Source organism: Rattus norvegicus, chromosome 12, assembly GCF_021556685.1.
Source record: "Rattus norvegicus strain SHRSP/BbbUtx chromosome 12, alternate assembly SHRSP_T2T, whole genome shotgun sequence".
Classification (NCBI taxonomy): domain Eukaryota; kingdom Metazoa; phylum Chordata; class Mammalia; order Rodentia; family Muridae; genus Rattus; species Rattus norvegicus.
The window spans coordinates 19055827-19076474 of NC_141545.1; the positions used below are offsets into that span (position 1 = coordinate 19055827).

The window sequence follows — 20648 nt, forward strand, 5'->3', positions numbered from 1 at the left end:
TGGATCCGAGTCAAGCCCATAATGTAGTGATTTGCTTAATGACTGCAGAATATTGTCTTATCTGAGGAGAAGTAGGACATTTTTAAGACCACAGAGCCCAGAATTAACGGCTTGGAATTTTCACCATGCTGACTATTAATTGACTTCAACCATTAAAGGGAGAGGAGGTTTTGGCCAGCACTGAGCTTTTCATACAAGCAGAGACACGGATGCATTCAAATCATTCTGAAATAAGTGTGCAGTGAGCCAATGATATCAGAGAAATCGGCTGTTCCAACAGAGACTCTGCATACAGTTCTATAGCTCTCAGATTCTAAATGTGGTTCCAGAGAGGGGATAGTGGGCCAGCTAGCCTGGCGTGTACGGTGACCAAGGAACTCTGCCCTCAACGAGGTGGAAAGGGAAGGACCTCCTCTGACCACACACATGCTGTGGCAAACATGTGCCTGTCACTCCACACCCCGAGGCCATGGATCTATCGATAAAATGCTTGCCTTGCAAGTTCGAGGGGCCTGAGTCCCATGTCCCTGGGATTCCACACGCATGTGCAGCTCTACAGTCGTGTTCACTGGAAGAACACATGAACACATGGCATAAATAGAAAGGAAAGACTTAAAAAGTCACAAGCACTTAAGGAACAAAATATTTTTATTAAAAATTGTACCCATAGCACCGCTCTGCCTTTCTACAAGTTGAGGGAGTGGGGGGTTTGTTTTGTTTCTTTTTTTTTTTTTTTTTTTTAAATCTATAATGGGATCTGGTTTTCTGTGCCATTTTGGAAGTTTTATAGGGAAAGCCTAGGGACTCCCCTAAGCCAGCAGGTGGGGTTGGGAGCTCCCTGTTGGGAACCCCACACTGTTCTGGCCTCTCAGACTGGTCCCTTGCTGCTAGTCTAGGGCTGGGGCTCAGCAGGAAAGCAGCCATGCTGTGAGCCAGGAATCCAGGGGTAATGAAAACCCATGCTAAGAACCTCTATGCAAACACACCATGCTCAGGCTGATCAAGTTCAAACGCCACATCCAAAGAACTTTCCAGAACACACGCCATCCTCATGGGCTGTTGCTCTGCTTCCTCCCAGGGCTCCAGGTAAGGGAGACCCCACCCCACCCCCATCCTGTTCTGCTGGAGTGGGAAGACACCAAGCAGGAGGTGTAGCGATGTCCGCTCCGCTGTTGCTTCCTCTCTGGGTATCTGTGCTCTGGAAAGCCTGCTGCAGGGCTCAGCAGCTCACCCAGGAGGGAAGCTACACAGGGCTGAGCACCCTCCACAAAGCCACTGAGGTGGCTGCCGCTTATCACCAGACACCCATGGACAACATGACAGGAGAAGTCAGGAGGGTGCCCGCATCCTGCCTGTTTGGATCTTTTCTTAGAAGCCAGCCTTGGATCCAGTGTCCGTTTCGCAGCTGCGTAATGTGTCCGTCCCATCCCAACAGGTAGGAAGGACTTTTGCCAATGCCCTGTGACTCCAGAGGCTGAAATCTAACTGGAAATCCTCAACCTCTGCCTTTGGTGCAGGGATTTGAATGGGACAGGGTCCCTCTAAGTCAGTGGTTTTTATCCTTCCTAATGCTGTGACCCTTTAATAGAGTTCCTCATGTTGTGGTGATGCCCCCCCCCCACCATTAAAATTACTTTCGTTGCTACTTCGTAACTATTGTAATTTTGCTACTGTTATGAATTGCAGTGTAAATGTCTGATATGCAAGATATCTGATATGCAACCCCTGTGAAAGGGTCGTTTGACTCCCAAGGGGTCTCCATTCACATGTTGAGAAGCATTGCTCTAAGTCTCAGGCTTGAGACAGCTGCTGACTGCTGTCGACCAACAGCCATAGGGCCAGGGCATCCTGAACAGACCTTTCCATAGAAAACAAGTTACTGATCCTAAAGGAGACCCAGGCACCGCTGCAAACTGCTGAGTCATTGGGAGGAAGTGCAAGGTGGGCTAGAGTGTCACCTCAGAACAGACCATCCCAAAGATTCCCCATTGATTAAAGCAATCAAGTCCTTATGGCTTAAGGGAGCACAGCTGCGGTACAGAGCCAGCCTGGTCCCCTGTCTTCTGTTGGGTGGCACCTTCCAAGAAGTTCAATTGGTGACATGTGGCCTCTGTCCTCTTCACTCGTTTGGTGCCAGGGAGGAGATGGTGCAGTCTACTGATGTGGTCCCTTCTGTGGACCATGAGGGTGGCATTCCCCACACAGAAGTGGCTTTGGGTAGAGCATCTAGGATTTTTGGTTTAGAATATTTCTCCTTTAGCTCAGACAAGGAAAGAGGAAGGAAGAAAGGGAGACAGGAGAAGGAGGAGGTAGAGAGGAAAGAGGGAGGAGGGAGGGAAGAACCAAGGAAGAAGAGAGAAGTGAATATAAGAAGGGGAGGGGGAAAAAGGAGGGAAGAATGAAAGAAAGGAGGGGGAGAAGGAAGGAGGGAGAGGAGGAGGAAGGGAGTAAGAAAGAGGAAGGAGGAATGGTTTTTATTCTCGATTTTGGAAAAAGTGGAAGGCCTTTAATTAATTCAATTTTTAACCCCAAGTGGAACCTCCTGTGTCCTGGGGCCACACCTGCTACTTCCAAGGCAGAGTCAAGACAAGATCCATGTCCTCTGCCTCACAGGGAAGGCAAAGGGGCTACAGAATCTCCTACTGGTGGCACTGAGGTACTTAGTCCCTTCCACAGGGCGCCAAGACCCCGGGAGGGCAGACTCTTGTCACTGGCTCTGAGTGCTCCAGGGTGTGGGGAAATGGAGCTGCTGTCAGCTCTGGGGCACGCCCTGGCTGGATCCCGCTGGTCACATCCAAATGGGGGTGGGGGTGGAGTGGGGCGCTGGACTATGGGTGGCAGGACGCTCACGGGGTCTTGAGTGTCACTTTGCATTTAGCCAGAAACATTTAAACAACGAAAAGGAAAGGAAAATGTTCTCAGAAAACCCGTTAAGGCTAAAAGCTGGCCTTGGATGTCGGGGTAGAGGGGACAGCACCAGGGGGCAGAAGCGGTACAGCAGCGAGCACAGGAGGAAAAGGAAAGGGCTGTCCCTACTGTGCGCCATGTGTGGGGCGTGCTAGGTGACTCGTGGCCCCGGTTGGTTTCTCAGAGCCGATTGTTTTATTTGGAGACACAGTCGGTTTTCGTCTTTCCCACGTTCAAAGCTGAACAATGAATTAAAAGGCACCTGGAGACAGCAAAGACGCATTCATTTCACGTGACATAGTTTAAAAAAAGATAAAAAGGTTTAAAAAATACTCTGGTTCAACAATGCACACTTGCTACTGCCACAAGCAACTGCAAAAACCACGCGTCTCCGCTCCTTTCTTGCTCAGCGGGGGTGGGCTGTGTGCTGTGTTGTGTGGTCACCAGAAGGACCTGGCTGGCCTTGGATGGGCCTGGGGGCCTCCAGAGCCAGTTGGGGCAGGGGCTTCCTGTTCTTGTAACTGTCTGCTTGAGAGAAGAGAGGAAGAGAGAGGGAAAAGGAAACCTCCAGGGCTGCAGCCACCCTTAAAGAAGGGTGGCATAGCTGAGCCCTCTTGAGTGGCCCCGCCCGGATCCTGCTGAGAACCGGACAGAACCCAGGGAGGGGAAGAGCAATTCTCTGAAGCACGGACGAGAGCAAGGGGCCTCAAGTTGTCCTAAGATGGAGAAAGTGGACCAGGCTGGCTGGTTCTCCAAAAGGAGGTAGAGAGAGAAGTGGGCTGCGGATGCGATTTACCTGTCCCCCTCCACCCTCCTGCCCGCCCTCCTTCGCCATCCTGGATGGTTTGGAGGCCAGAGGAGCCCAGGGCTCGGGTGTGTCGAGAGCGCCCCCGCCGGCGGTGCTGAGCTATTGCACCAGGGAGATACCTTCTCTTAAAAAGAAAAGAAAACAAAGAAACCCCGCTTCCTGCAGCGATGTTACAAAAAGCCATTAAAAAAAAACCTTCCTAAGTGAACCCTAGTTTTCACCAGTAGGTAAGATCGCTTATCAGAATTATTATTATTTTTTTAAACAAAAAAAATTCAGCTCAGTTATCGGAGTTGATTGTCTTAACAAAAATAGACTCCAGAAGTTCTGCACCCGTCTACCCTGATGGAGGCGTGACGTCACACGAAGGAGGAGAAGCCGGTGAGGGGGGCCCGGGCTCCGGGGCCAGCTGGTGTGTAGACTCCGCCCGCGCTCTGTGTGGTGATGACTGTGTGCAGGTGCGGGCCAGCTTCGGCCCCTGCCACCGCCTCGTACCTGTGCGGTGCTGCGGCAGGGGGACGCCGCTTCCAAGAGTTGTAGTAGGTGGGGTCGCTCATGTAGTGGTTGACGAAGGAGTGTTTGGGCAGGGCTTCCTCGTAGTCTGAGTCAGAAGCCTGAGGATGAGACAGAAGGACCGTGTGAGCCACAGGGAGAGAGGGAGAAAGGGAGGGTGATTTGGAAACAGGGATACGCCCATTAGTCACCCAAGGTGGAGGTGGTCTGAGGGTTGCCTGCTGTTGGCATCTTCTCTCCTGTAAGCTCAGGACAGGACTATGCTATACCCCACCAGGGGCGAGGGTTACAGAGTCCCCACACAGTCCGTAAGCCCTACTGTGGTGGGGAAGAGTCCCAGCCCGGTGCTCTGTCACCCATGGTGGTTGGAATGCGAATTGATCCCCAGTTGGTGATGCTGTTTCAGGATGAGGTTTGGGAGGTGCGGCATTGTTGGGGGCTTTGAGAGTTTACGGACTGGCTCCATTTCCAGTCCCTGTCTCACTCTGTCTCTGTCTCTCTCCCTGCGTTGCGCCTGTGGTTCTTAGGGGTGGCACTCAGCTTCCTGCTCCAGCTACCATGCTGGCCGGCTGTCCTGTCTTCCCTCCCGCACGGCGGCGGACTCTATCCCTCTGGAACCATGAGGCCTAACAAACCCTCCCTTCTATAGGTTGCCATGGTCTTGGTGGTTTTCACAGCTATAGAAAAGTAACTAATGCGTAAATTGAGCTCCCTTCATCGAGGGGAAAGGAACCCTTGGCTTCAATGTAGAAGAGACTTTCGGGATGAACCAGTGAGAAGCAGAGTTGGAGTTTGTTTTAATTTTATTTATTTACTTTTGTGTGATGTGTTTGCATGTGTGTGGGTTAACATATCCATCTGCTCGCATGTGGAAGGCAAGGAAAGATGGTGAGTGCCTTCAGGTTTTCTATTGATATTATTTTGAGACAGGGTGGATCTAAAACCTGCCATTTCTCCTCGGCTGGCTGGCCTGCAGGTCACTAGGATCTATCCGCCTCTGCCTCCCGATGGGCCTGCTGGCATGTTCAACTTTTATGTGGGTACTTAAAGTTCTGACTTGGGTCTTCTTGCTTTCACAGCAAGATATTTATGGACGCTCTTCCAGAAGACTAGAGTTCCGTTCCTAGCATCCACAGAGCAGCTCGCAATCATCTGCAACTCAATTCCCAGGGGTTCTGACACCATTTCTGACCTCTTTGGGTACTTCATGTCCACGGATACAGACATGTATGGGATACACCCATACACATACAAACTAAAAGATTCATTTTTAATTATGCACATTTGTGTGTCTCTCTGTGTTTGTGCATGTGTATATGCAGTTCCCGTGGAGTCCAGATGAGGGAAGCAGACCCCTGGAAGTGGAGTTAGAGGTAGTTGTGGCCTGATTGGTGCCAGGAACCAAAATTTGGTCCTCAGTAGAAACAGTACATGCTTTTAACCTGAGTCATTTCTCCAGGCCCTTAATAGATATTTGGGCATTCATCAGAGACATTGATTAAGAGGAAGACATGGGGTGGGGGAGATGCATGGTGCGGGTGTGGCTTCTCCAGAAGAATTGACTTTCTGCGTCTTTACAAATGCACATGCCATTCTGCTGAGGCTCGATGCTTTATCTTCTAAGGGTGGCTAAAAATCATAGTGAGGTCACGGTGGGGCCCCGGTGTCACCTGAAAGGACTTCCACTGACAAGGTAAAAGTAGCTCAGTGGGTGCAGGGTGGTGGGCGTCTGTTTTGAGATTCCCAGCAACGTCTGGGAGAGAAATGAGGCCCCACCCGAGATCACTTGCATTCAGACTTTAAGCCTGGCACATTGCTGTTTAATATCTTTCCATCTCTTTCTGTGGAACGAATGTCATCTCCGTGTCCACACGCCTCCCAGTGAGTGTCAGCCAGGCTGCAGGTCCTCCTTCTCAGGGGTGGGAGGCTTCAGGCAGACGGCAGAGCAGGGAGGCGTCCTTTCCCCATCACAGTCCTCTTCCTATCCCGTCTCAGAACACACACACACACACGCACACGCATACACACAACACACACACAAACACACACACAATACACACATATGCACACACACATACACACACATACACACACAATACACACACACACACGTATGCACACACACATGCACATACACGCACACACATACACTCACACACATACACATACAATACACACATACACATGTATGCACACACAATACACACATATACACATGTATACACACACACTCACACACACACACTCACACACACACACTCACACACACACACACACACGCACACACACACACACACACACACACACGCCTATGAAGGACCTGTGGGTCTGCTCCTGGCCTGTGATCTGCAAGACCGAGCTGTGAGCTGCTCGGGGCCAAAGGGAGAAGTTCGGCACGCCAGGAAGCCATCCTCAGTGGCTTCTCGCCCTAGGGTCACACGCGTCCACAGAGGCTTAGAGTCTGCAGCAGTGGAAGTTGCTAGGATGTAACGGTGCCTGTATCTTCCTCTGCTGTAGTGCTGAGACCCCCAAGCACCCTCCACTGCAGCCCCGAGAGCTCCACTGGGCTCCCGGAGATGCTAAAGATTTGAGAGTCTCAGTTCATTTTGTAGAGCATGCCAGTAGCATGGGATAGAGTCATTCAGTTAGCCTTCCCTCCCTACCTCCTTCCACTTCCCTCCTTCCCTGCTTCCCTTCTGCTTTTTAAGAAAGATTTCACTATGAAATGTAGGTTGGTCTCTCTCTTGAGATTTCTATCTTCATGCCTCAGCCTTTCAGGTTCTGGGATAAAAGGTGCGAGCCAAAGCAATGTCTGGCGTAGTATATGTGTTTTTTTTTTTCCTTAAATTAAGTAAAATGATTTTCTCCCCTTTCTGTTGTAATGGGAAAGATCACGGAAGGAGACAGACGCTGGAGTGGGTCTTACTGAATCTTCAGTGGGCTCCCAGGGAAACACCCTTTCCTTCTAGACACACGTTTGGCTCTGCAGCTTCCAAGCAGGGACCCCGAGAAGCTACCTGGTAAGACCTGTGTGTGGCAGGCTGGTCCCGGTGCCAAGAAGCTTCCTAGACCCCTGGAGCCCTGGCAGGCTCTGCATTGCCTCTGCCACAGGGTATCAAAAGCCACAGATACACATTAGCTATGCCCCACAACTCTGTCCCCACAGAGGCAACTACAGTTTCATCAGGGAGCAGCCATGGATACCCTGGCTTTGAGACACGGCTTCTCACAGCAACACAACATCTCAGGGTCCTGCTATTCCTCACCTGAGAGTCTCACAGTCTGAGAGTGAATGACCTATGCCAGCACCTTGCTGTCTCTAAGGGAGTTGTAGTCTGGGATTCAGAGATGTTTCTGGAATGGTAAGAATCTATACAGCCCCTGGGTTGCACATAGAAGAGGCCCTAGGATGTGCAGGGCAGATCCAGAGGCTCCTGGGAACTTTTGGATACAACTAGAAAATAGGATTCTTAATACCCCAAAGTAACTGCAAGTGAGAGGTGGGCATTTGGGGGACACAGCATGCAAACCCTCTGAGTGGGGATGCCTAGGCATGCAGCTCCCCGGTTCTCCCATAATCTAACGACTACACAAACTACAGAGGTTGCTTTTCGGTGAACATGTTAGTTACACAACTAGACCAATTCATTCACATAAGCCTTTGCATTTGCTCGGTAATCCTGAGGTGTGAACCTTGTTATTCTCACATAACAATGAATAATGAGGTTCAACAGGGGCTGAGGGTGGTGAGGGGACCCCATACTGGGGGATTCTAGGCAGGGGCTCTACCACTGAGCCACACCCCCAGCCCCTCACTGGGGGATTCTAGGCAGGGGCTCTACCACTGAACCATACCCCAGCCCCTCACTGGGGGATTCTAGGCAGGGGCTCTACCACTGAGCCAGGACGCCCCAGCCCCTCACTGAAGGATTCTAGGCAGGGGCTCTACCACTGAGCCACACCCCAATCCCTCACTGGGGGATTCTAGACAGGGGCTCTACCACTGAGCCACGCCCCAAGCTTCTCATGGGGGATTCCCAGAAGATATTCTACTGTGTATTATGCCCCTATGTCACAGGGACCAGGATTTGTGGCTAAGTTGTCTAGCGGTCTTGAGGCTTAGGAGCAATGCTCTGTGTACAGCAGACTGGAAGACCAGGGTACGGTATGAGGCAAGAGCAGGACTCTGGTTGTCTGCTCTGAGCTGAGCCTGAGCAGTCATCAGACACTGTCTTCGATTCTAAATGTGCTGAGACTTGAGGACACTGAGATCCACAGAAGCAATCTCTTTTCTCGTGAGATCACTGAATCCCTAGCACCGAGTGAAGGCCGTTTTCTTCCCCAGTCCATAAACCAGGGTTAACTTCCATTCTCCTCTGAGGTGGCACACAGCATTTGACCATGAGTCAGCCTCCTTACTTTTTAACTCTACAAATTCAAATGAGCGTCTCAGGCCACACCCACAGGGGAATCTCAGCCAATGGCAGTGGGAATAGAGTGCCTGATGACTCCCGAACAACTTCTGCCAGTTCCATTGGAGACTGGGAGACTCGACTTGTCTGGGTGGGTCTTGGCTCAAAGGAACCCAAGTGGCGAAGGAGTCACCTACACCAGTAGAACCATGGTCTAGAAATCCTGCCTTGTAAGCCCTTCTAGCATCCATGTGGAAATCCTTAGGGCGTCCTTCTGCTCTCTCAAGCCATCTGTCAGCCCCCTTCTTGCAGGTGCAGGGATGTAGAGGAATAGGGTCAAGAGCAGGTCAGACCTCTGGTGGGCTAGAATGGACTGCTACAGTTTGGTGGACGTCTGTATTTGTGTGTGTGTGTGTGTGTGTGTGTGTGTGTGTAGGTACGTATGTGTATGTAGGTACATGTTTGTGTGCATATACATATGTGTGGGTGCATGGAAGCCAGAAGAGAACCTCTGGTATCATTTCTCAAGAGCCAAGAGTCATCCATCTTGTATTTTTAGACTGGGTCTCTCACTGGGGACTGGTTGAGAGTCTTGGTTTTGGCTAGGATGTCTGGTCAGTGAGCCTCAGAGATCTTCCTGTCTCTGCTTCTTTAGCATTGTGTGTGTGTGTCTGTGTGTGTGTGTGTGTGTGTGTGTGTGTGTGTGTAAGACCACACACTCAGCTTTTTGCCTGTGTGCTCAGGGTCAGACTCAGTCCCTCATGCATGTCCTGCAGGTATTTCACTGACTGAGCTCTCTCACCAGTCTGAATGTACTCAGAACACTGTAGGGGACAACTGTGCTGTGACTTGTGCCCATAGATGTATATGAGATTAACGAAATGCCACTGCACTTATAAAATGTTAGGGACCAAATATGAAATGTTCCCACAGGCTCGTGTGTTTGAACACTTGGTCTTGGCTGTGGGTGCTGTTTTGGGAGGTTGGACAATCTTCTGGACATGGAGCCCAGCTGATAGATGGGGGGGCCATAGAGGAAGAGCTTGAGGGTTTAAGCTGACCCCACTTTTCATCAAAGTTCTCTGTTTCCTGGTTCCTGGAGAGATAAAGAGTTCCATTCGTGTGGATGCTGTTGTGTCTGCTCCGCCATGATGGGCATTCCCTCATTGAGCTACATCAAACCTCTTTGTCGTTAAGCTGTTTCTGTCAGGCATTTTGTCAGAGTGAGGAAAAGAGTGGCCTAAAATGATGTTTTAGGTTCACCCTTGAGTACGTCATGAGCCAAAGGTGTGGGACCACATATGGAGAGGAGTCTGTCGCTAAGGTTGGTGATCACAGGGGTGCCAGGCAGGAGATGATAGTATTGATGGTCAGTTTTGTGGGAATTAAAAGCACCATATAACCAAGTCTCTGGACATGTCTTATGAGGGATTATGTAGATTAGATTAAGGAGACAGAAAACCCAACCTTAATGTGGGTGGTATCCCATGCGGTCTTAGACTGAGTAAAAAGCAGAAAGCAAGCTAAGAACCAGCGTCCATCTCTCTCTCTGCTTCCTGGAGTGACTGCAATGTGACCAGCTACTTCCTCTTCCTGCTGCCTGCTACCCTGGCAAGGTGGCCTGTGCCTCTGAACTGTGAGCCACTGCCCTGTGTGGAGCCATTTCTCAGTTCTTGTGTTTATGCCTGAACCAACTGGAAGGAAGTCGTCCTGGACAGTCATTGGCTCACAGGTTGGCAGGTGACCTACACTGAGGCCGTCAGAGAACAGTGTGTGTGCCTTGCACTGACTAATCAGAGCCCTGCCCTGGGAGCCTGCACAGTGCATGTGGCTGGAGAGAATGACTTCCAGTGCTGTTTGATGGGCAAGTGGACCCCAAAGCCCATCCGAGGGAACTCTACCCTTGACTGTCCACTTTGTTTCTTGCCTAGCATTTAGGGGGAAGACACAGGACATCAGACAGGTGATGGATGACATGATGGACTCCCACTCAGGCCTTGCTGTGGCTTCTCTGATAGAGGTGACATCCAGATACCATCATTCCTCCGCTGCCAGCTCTGTTTGTTCTTTACGTGACATTATTTTTTTAATGCAGATGTATTTTAGCGAGTGATAATTATTGGTAAAAAGGCATTGCTACTGGGCTGGTCTCTTTCTCTTTCTCCCTCCTTCCCTCCCTCCCTCGTTTCCTTCCAAGTTGCCTGTGATGTGAAGTCTTGATTCACTGGTTTCCCAGGAAACCATAGAGAGAAAGGAAGGTGACTGAAAACTGCCCTGGACTGACTGAGTTCCCAGTAAGCTGGAGAGAAGGTTGGCTCAGGACTCAGCAAGGGACCAGCAGGATAAAAGAGTGGCCTGCACCATCAGGGAACCAACTGGGTATAAGGAGTCATTCTAATTAGCTCGAGATGGAAGAATCTTGAAAACTGGTTTTGAGTCTTAAAAAATTTTCCAAGGGGCAGCATTCATGCGGTGTGCGTGCGTGCACCAGATGTTAGTAATGAATATCTTCTCCCTCCCTCCCTCCCTCCCTCCCTCCCACCTCCCCTCTCTCTCCTGTAGTTCTTGAGACAAGGTCTCTCACTGAACCTTGAGTTTGGTGATTTGGTTTTTCCAACAACCAGGGTGCACCCAGGGTCCTCTTGTCCCTGGCCATACCCAAACACTGGGATTCTACACCACGGCCCATGCACTCTGTGAGTTCTGGGGGTCGGAACTCAAATCCCTACGCTTGCTCAGCGAACTCTTCAACCAGGAATCCCAGCCTGGAACTCACCCATTTGGTAAGACGGTCTAGCCAGTGAGCTCCTGGAATCCACTTATATACAGGTTCTAGGGATTGAACTCAGATCCCCATGTTTGCCTAGCAGGTACTTTACTGAACTAGCTCCTCAGCCCCAGTGGATCTGAGTCTCTGCTCACTACGTGCCCCGAGTCTCTGCTCCCTGCGTGCCCCGAGTCTCTGCTCATGGTGTGCCCCGAGTCTCTGCTCATGGTGTGCCCCGAGTCTCTGCTCCCTGCGTGCCCCGAGTCTCTGCTCCCCTGTGTGCCCCGAGTCTCTGCTCCCTGCGTGCCCCGAGTCTCTGCTCCCTGCGTGCCCCGAGTCTCTGCTCACGGTGTGCCCCGAGTCTCTGCTCCCCTGTGTGCCCCGAGTCTCTGCTCCCTGCGTGCCCCGAGTCTCTGCTCCCTGTGTGCCCCGAGTCTCTGCTCATGGTGTGCCCCGAGTCTCTGCTCCCCTGTGTGCCCCGAGTCTCTGCTCATGGTGTGCCCCGAGTCTCTGCTCCCTGCGTGCCCCGAGTCTCTGCTCCCTGCGTGCCCCGAGTCTCTGCTCCCTGCGTGCCCCGAGTCTCTGCTCCCTGTGTGCCCCAAGTCTCTGTCCACTTCGTGCCCCGAGTCTCTGCTCACGGTGTGCCCCGAGTCTCTGCTCCCTGCGTGCCCAGTCTCTGCTCCCTGCGTGCCCCCAGTCTCTGCTCCCTGCGTGCCCCGAGTCTCTGCTCCCTGTGTGCCCCAAGTCTCTGTCCACTTCATGCCCCGAGTCTCTGCTCACTGTGTGCCCCGAGTCTCTGCTCCCTGTGTGCCCCAAGTCTCTGTCCACTTCGTGCCCCGAGTCTCTGCTCCCTGCGTGCCCCGAGTCTCTGCTCCCTGCGTGCCCTGAGCACTATTTCCAAAGACTTGCAGGTGGATGATGTCTGCAAAAATCACTTTCCCTGGTTAGTTCGTCACCCTGTTGGGAATGGCATCCTCTGAGGTCTCCAGCCTAATATTTTGGAAGTAGCTTTGTGTCCAGGCAGAGCGATTCTGACCTTCACAGGGGATAGTGGTCAACACTATTTAGCTCCGATGGCTATTTTACTAACACAGCTCTGGACCTCTAACTAGAGGTTGGCAGAAACACAGCCAAGTTACAGAAGTACAGACGGGGCATTCAGAGAGGCGAGCGGGTGCCAGGAACACTCGGGGTTGCTAGGCGATAGCATCCACCTGAACGCTGTCTTACTTCTTTGCAAGTACGTCTGAGATTTTTTTTCCCCATACAGGGGTTCATTAGCCCAGAATGGCTTCAAGCTCCCTATGTAGCTGAAGATGCCCTTGAACTTTTCCTAACGCCTTTACCTCCTAAGTGCTAATAAATACTGCAGATGTGCTGGGGACGGAACCCATGGCTTCCTGTGTGCTAGGCAAGCCCTGTAACCAGTTGAGAGCATCCCAGCACCCAAGCCTAGAATGTAGACCTAAAATGTTTCTCCTCCTTAGAGGGCAGTTTGAAGACTCAGATGTGAAACCCAAGTATTAGGGTTACCGTGTTATCTAGTGCTTTGCCTTAAGATCATGTCAGTGGCGGACACCAGATTCACACAGGAAGGCCAGTGTCCCTGTCTTCTAGAACCCCAAGAGAGGTGGAGGCAGTAATCCTACGGCATCCCTTCTGGGAGTATCATCTTCCTAGAAGCTCACGTTCCACTGGGGAAGCAGAGGAAAGTGCCTTTCCTGCCCAGGGCATAAAATCCATTTCCAGAAATACTGGCATGTAGAAAGTCTGCGTTCATGGGGACACAGGGACCTGTCAGTGTCCTGCCACACACATCACATAACACACCATGGCTGTTTCTGTCACTTTAGACAGAAATAAGAGGTTGATCCAAGTGAACTTAGCCATCTGAACTGGCCCCCCCAGGATGAGCCAATGGGTCCCTCTGTTGAGGTCCTAGAATGTCCTTGCAATTTCCCTCAGTTCACACACTTAAAAGACACAGCAAAACAAAGAACCTTGGAAAACAGACTGGCCAGGACTCATCCAGGAACCAGAAAGCCCCAGGGGTCCTTAGCTGGCAGTCATGGGACCTTCAGGTGGAAGGGTATTAAGGGGCTTCAGGGCCCAGGACTCAGGTCTTTGGAGAGTCTGAGTGTTTATATTAGTTCACTGGCTCCTGGAAGGATCTGCTACCCCAAGGGCCTGGAGTGAACCTGGGGAGTGACAAGAGCATGCTTTCCTCACAGCACAGGGCTTGTGATAGGGGTAGGCAGCCAAGTTCATAGGCCTCTGGCTGCCTTAGCTGCACAGATATGCCTCAGTGGTTTGCAGAGGCAGGTGTGGTAAGAAAGCAGGAACTTGGCCAGGTGAGAATCTTAGAAAAAGCTTCCAAAATCTCTTAGCCCTGAGCATCCCATGTGGATGCTGTGTAGCTTTTACCACCCAACTGAAACCTGTGTTCCTGGAGGGAGGCTCATTAAGACTCAAGAGGTATAGGAAACTCAAAAGCTGCAGGAAACTCCTGAAACTTACAAGATCCCTGAGGCCCCTCCCCAATGTCATATTAGCAAAAACAATTGCTTGGAAGAGAGAGATCTTCCCACCTTCCAGGTTGGCTGGAAAGCATGTGGGGAGCTCTGGGGATACAGCTTTCCTGAGCTGTCACCATGCTGGGCTGGACTTTGGGTGTCCTGTAAGGAAATCCAGTAAACTCACTAAGCTAAACTTGGGCAGGGTCATTTCTTTGGTCTTTCATCAGTGCCCTGGGGGATCAACAAACATTTATCTCTTCCCAGGAAGTCACAGGGTCAAGAAAGGCAAACTCCTTGCAGAATTCCTTTCAGTGGAATGGTGCTCCTCTACAGCACTCCTCCTCTCTGTGCCTCCCTTTCCTCACTGACTTCTACGTGCTCACTTCTTGTTCTCTGCCTCTGAGTGTGTGTGTGTATTTATGCATGTATGTGTGTACATGTATATATATTTATGCATATATATGTATATGTATGCATTTATGCATATATGTGCACATATGTATACTTATGTATGCGTGTGCATATATATACACATACATATGTATGTATATGTATTTTCTAGCTCAGCGCTTAGGCAAATCTTATCTTTTAAAGTATCAGTTGAATTTGAATTCCAAACCATTTCATTCATTTGAGAAAAGTAAACCCAGGCATGTCCTCTTACCCTGTTTTTAAAATTCCAATGAACGAACCTACTCATTCATTACTTTTGAGATGAGGTCTCATAAATCCAGACTGGCCACACGTTTGCTATGTAGCCATGCAGCTATGAGCTTGAACTTTTGATCCTCCTGCCTCCAACTCCCAAGTATTAGGGTTAGAGGCGTGCATCACCCCGCCTTGTTTCTCCAGCCCTAGGGATGGAACCCAGGACGTCATGCCTGCTAGGCAAACGCTCTACCGATCGAGCTGTATCCCAGCCTTCATTAGCCCATTTGGAGAATCAATCGACTTAGGAGCAGACATAAATCTGAGAACTCTTGAGTTCAAGTTAGGTGGATGTAGGACAGGCCAGCCACTAGCTAGCACTGGGCTAGAGGAGTTGGGGGTGGAAAATACGGGGTTAAGATGGGCTCTGGAGGGGTTGGGGATTTAGCTCAGTGGTAGAGCGCTTGCCTAGCAAGTGCAAGGCCCTGGGTTCGGTCCCCAGCTCCGAAAAAAAGAAAAAAGAAAAAAAAAAAAAGAAAAAGATGGGCTCTGGAGACCTGAGGAGGGTCTGGTACCCAGTACTACTTTCTGCCTGTTGTAGAACCTCAGAAGCAACCCCTGCACAGGGCTGGGTGAACACCAAGTGTGTGGAGAATGACTGACATGAGGCCTGGCCCCCAGTCAGAATTCAGAACCATAAAGTGCCGTGTGCCAATGCACAGGGAGCTCTCCACGCATACAGCTGTCACCAAGGATAAACACTGCAGGAACAGCGGGCCAGCGGCTAAGGACAGACGGCACACTTTGTTCACAAGACCGGCTCTGTCTGTGGAGATAGGCGCTGCCTCCTCACCTGCCGCTCCTCGAAGAGCAACTATCATGAGGTGACAATCCTAACCTCAGCCCAGAAGAGGCAGGCCTGTCCTGCAGGCTTTCCATGACAGCCCTGCGGCAGAGACAAGCACACCTTGTGCCTCTCCAAACATGGGCGCCCCTAGTCATCGCTCCAGGTTCCCTCGAGGCTATGATATTGTAAGTGGAACACGTAAAGTGAGACTCAGTTGGACCTCGCCAGCACCCACCCAGTGCCCACTCACTGGAGTTTGTATATAAGCCATGATTGAAAAGGAGCTCTTTCACTGAGCCCTGGGGTTCAATAAGGCCTGAAATCAGGTCAAGAATGAAGGTGAGAGTGCATTTTAGATTAAATATTGATTTAGAGGTGCGTGCTGAGGGGTAATCAGGCATATGTGTACAGCAAATAGCCCGTGGTTCTCATTCCTCTGGAGGCTTACAAATAGGACCCTTGGGGACACCCAGTGGACAACCATTGATTGGCCACTTCATGCTGGTCAGTGTGAGTCAGAGACAGGGACTGCTAATACCTCCTGGAGTCCCCCACAGACGCTGGCTCTCCCAGTTGAAGCCCCTTCCTGCATGTGTGAGACAACGCTCTGCTGGGGAGAGTCTATCCAATGGGGACAAGCCTGAGATGGGCAGGCCCTAGGGCTCAGGAGCACAGTGAAGGTTGATGACCCTGTGGGACCCCATGTCACTGGTTGGACTGCCCAGTGAAGGGAGATGAATGACACATGTCTAGCCTGAGCTTCCCTTATTCTATTAACCGGTCCAAAAATGCTATGTGTGAATCCCCTCTTACACACTAGGAGGCTAGAGCAGGAAGCTCCTCCCACAAGGTGTGGTGACTGACAGGGAGGACTAGGAAGTGCTACACTGGGGTGGACATGGGGGCGGGCATCTACTTTTTAATTTCATGTTTTTTAGTGTATGTGTGCTGGTACATAAGTGACCAGCTATACATGCATGTGCATGTATATATAATGTTAGATGACATGCTTCTTTCTCTCAGGCGGGGTCCCTTACTGGCCTGCAACTCACCAATTCAGCTAGACTGCCTAGCCAGCGAGCCCCAGAGATCTGCTGCCCGCCTCCCCAGTGCTGGGTTTACAGCACAAACTGCCACACCCTGTGTTTTGCACAAGTGCTGGAGATTGAACTTAGGTCCTCACTTTATCCACTGGGCCATCTCTCCCGGTCTCAGGAGTGTATTTGTATAGTTCTACTTTCTGTTGGTAAGCTCAGGCCCTCGGCCATCCTAACCAAGATCTAGAACATGCCAGAAAATAATAGACTCATCTCTAAAGAGAGTGGCACTTCCAGGGCCCACACTGGGCAGCTGGTGACCCTTGGTGGACCATGGCTTTCTGTGGGAGGTGTTCCAGTATCTATGACACCTCCAGGACTGGGAGAAGTAGAGTGTGGCTGTCTGAGTAAGTATGGCCCCCATAGGTTCATATTTTTGAATGCTTAGTCAAATGGAGTGGCATTACTTGGGAGGGATTAGGAGGTGTGGCTTTGTAGAAGTGGGTGTGGCCTTGAGTGAAGAAGTGTGTTGCTAGGCTTTGAGGTTTTTAACTGCCTAAGCCAGGCCCAGTGGCCCTCTCTTTCTTCCTTCTGCCTGAGCGTCTGGGTGTAGAAATCTCAGCTACCTCTCCCCCACCAAGTCTGCTTACATGCTGCCATGCTTCCCGCTGTTCTGATGATGGACTAAACCTCTGGACCTGTAAGCAAGCCACAGTCACATACTTTCTTTTATAAGAGGTGCTGTGGTCCTGGCATCTTCTCATAGCAATAGAATACTTATCAAGACATGGAGTGTGTGGGAAAGACCACCTAACAAACACAGGGCCTGGGGATGGGTGCTGGCTCCCATGCTCTGTCCTGCAGGGTGCCCTTGCTCAGGGAACACTGGTCTTGCCCATCTCTTACCCCAGCCCTGAGATTTAAGCAGTAGGACCTGATATCCAACGAACAGGCTGGTAGCATTTGCTCTGTCTGTATGTGTGGGTGGGACTGACTGGCCCCAAAGAGGCCATGACTATGAGCTTGTGTAGTGAGGCTGCAACCTTCAGGTTGGATATGACCAATGCTATGTTAAAGTGAAGTAGCTTTGATGATGTATGGGACATCTTGAGACCAAGTCCACTAGCATTCTCTCACGGAGGAAGCTGGAGAGCTCCCAACAATCATGAGGTCTTCTAGGGATCCTCATGAGGGCCCTCTGTGTCCTGAGACTCTTTAAGAGATAGGCAGTTGACTGGGAGTAGGGTTCCTTGGGGGTGAAGCTGTTTGAAAGTCATCTGCACTCATGTAAGGAACCCCAATCAACTCACTGATTCATACCGTGCTTTAGATTGAGTGCCAACTTGACAGGGCCTAGAATCACACAGGAGGCAAACCTGTCTGTGAGGAAGCTTCTAGTTTAGGCTGGGAAGACTCGTCCTAAATGTGGGTGGTGCCATTCCCTAGGCTGAGGTCCTGGGCTGAATAAAAAGGAGAGAATAAGTCCTCTGCCTCCCGAATGTGGATACAGCATGTCCAGTTGTCTCCTGCTCCTTCTCTGTGCCTTTCCACCATGATGGACTGTTTCTCCGAACTGTGACCCCGATCAACTTAAGTCTCTCTCGGGTCTTTTAATCACAGCAAGGAGAATGAATAACAGGCCATCACCTGACTTGGATGGAACCTTTCTTGGGTCTGTTGGTACCTCCCTATCTGTGTGTGTAGATGCCATTTTCTATTTCCCAGGAGAAGCTATGCAATCACTCAGATATGTGTGCCTCCTTCATCTACAGTGGACCCTCCACCGTCAGCTCTGCCCGTCCCACATGTGACTGTGAGATGAGACATGTTGAGGAATCAGAAGGCTCACGAAGCAGGTCTGGTGGTAGCCGCTTGGAATCAAGCGTGGCACTGACCTCCGATTCCGACCCATCCACCGATTTCTCCTTGAGGTTCACACTCTCTGTCAGCACCGCACCGTTGTATTTGTTGCAGATGTCTTCGTCAGAGTAGTGCAGACCTCCGGGGCTTGGTCGGGGTGGGGATCTAAAAACGGGAAGATGTCACAAGTTATTTTGGACAAAGGATACTCCCCTGGGGTAGGACTCCTAGGCTGCTGTCTGGCCTTGCTCCCATTGGAACAGGAGGACAGCATCCCAATGACTACACATTATGACCCAACTAGACCTCCAAGCAATGGCTATCTGTGATTCTACAGCCTGTAGGCTTCATGCACTGTGCAAGGTTGGGGCCCTAGGGACAAGTTATCCCGATCAAATGGGATTCTCAAGACAAAGGGCCAGTGGGAGGGGCAGAGTGCATGGAACTCTGGGAGACAGAGGAAGGATGGTGTGCACTGGCTGGGGATGAGGGCAAATCTATGGGGAAGAGATCTTACATATCAGGAGATTTGTGGATGGTTTCCTGCTGATGAGTGGACATCAGGGAAGTGTGCCCTAGCCTGGGCTCCCACTCTGCTAGGGCCCAGGACACAAAGTTGGGGACCAAGGGCAAGGAGACTTTGAGGCATTAGCCCTCAGTGGTTGATAGAATCCTTGACCTAATCACTGCTCCCTGTCACATCCAGGCCATAACTGTAGGCAGGGCTGCCCATGTCTGGTTTGTAATTAGTGGACTATAGGGGCGGCTGTGATCATATTATGTTATGCAGAAAGGGAGCTGTCGTTTCTACTTGTCACAGTCATGTGACAGTGTATGCAGAAGGTCACCTTGGCCAGCTGGAGATAGAATGGGAGGCCTGGCCAACCGTTTTGTGTGTATCATGTATGTGTGCATTTCTGCATGTGTGTAGATGCACATGCATGCATTTGGAGGACAGAGGTTGATGCTAAGTCTCTCCCTCAGTGGCTTTGTTTATGAGGGCAGTATCTCTCACTGAACCCAGGGCTACTTTAGAAACATCCTCACAATGTTTTAAGTGAGTTTATGATTTTTTTTTGTTGTTGTTGGTCTTCATCTATAGTTGTCCTTAGCTGCATGCTCATCTGGTGACAAATGAGACAGACCCAAAATGAACTCCTGCTACCTCTTTGGGAAGAAACACATGTGGGTGGCCTCTGGGAGCAAGGCACCAAGGGTAGCCCCCAGTCTATGGCAGGAAAAGGCTAGCCCTAAGTCACAGGGGGCTAAGAGCTGGAGTGAGCTTGGAAGAGAATTCTGGCCTGTTGAAGTCTTACCCAGTGGCATAAGGCATATAGCCATGGATAGACCCAGTAGGTGACCAGCCGGGCTGGGGCAGTTTCTACCCTATGAGATGTGTCTTGTAGTGTGGTCATTCGTCACATGGCAATGGAAAACAAACACACTCTGTACTCTACAACTTCCTGTCTTACTTCTTTTTATTAGTTTTTAAACATTACTCTCGCGTTTATTAGGTGCACTTGGGTCTGCCTGTTTGCATGTGTGCATGCATGTGCTTGTGTGTGTTCCTGTATATAGAATCAGGAGGCTTCCTCAATTGCTCTCACTGTCTACATATACGAGGCAGGGTCTCTCAATTGAACCCAGAGCTCACTGATAAGGCTAGTCTGGCTAGGTAGCTTGCTCTAGTGATCCCTTGCCTTTGCCTCCAGAGACCTGGAATTCCAGGTAGGCCATCATTCTGCCTGACATGCACATGGGTTCTGCAGATCTAAATTCAGGGTCCCACACTTTCATGGCAGGTACTTTAAGTGCTGAGCCATGTCTCGAGCTCCCCTGGTTTATTTTTATAGATGGAGACATTATAACCTGAGGGAGAATCTGTGCTTCTGCTGATGCATTGTTAAATGGGTCTTTCGTCCTGGGGCTCTTCAGGGGTCTCTGTGACTGTGGTCAGCTAGATGACCGGGGGGACTCTTAGGTGTCTTCCCTATGTGCAGGACCCTCAGGCTGAAGACCACTTGCAAAGCTGTGTGTGGACTGCAGGAGGGTCAGCTCACCATCAGGAAAGTTGTTCTCGGTGACCTGAGCATGACAAAGCCATTTCCCAGTGACTCTGTCATCCTGGCCTTCTAACTCCCTTAGGGTTGACTCTGCCTTAGTTTTCCCACAGAAGGCCCAAGAAAGGCTCAAGAGACTCCTTTTAAAAATATTTTTTTAATGTGTATGTCTGTGTGCTCACATGTACATGTGCTGTGCATGTGTGTGGAGGTTGAAGGACAATTTGGAGCACCTGGGTCTCTCGCCCACCTGTGTGTCCCAGGAATTGAACT

At 50.7% G+C, this 20648-nt stretch overlaps 1 protein-coding gene across 1 annotated transcript in view; it reads right to left on the minus strand.

The window, feature by feature from the left end:
- Nucleotides 1-3170: 3170 nt before the first annotated feature.
- Nucleotides 3171-20648, minus strand: part of Sdk1 (sidekick cell adhesion molecule 1) — a 983759-nt gene continuing 966281 nt past the window's right edge. The window contains 2 exon segments of the mRNA NM_001447264.1: nucleotides 3171-4329; nucleotides 18351-18480. Of these exon segments, the coding sequence (NP_001434193.1) occupies nucleotides 4075-4329; nucleotides 18351-18480 (385 nt within the window). The 3' untranslated portion in view covers nucleotides 3171-4074.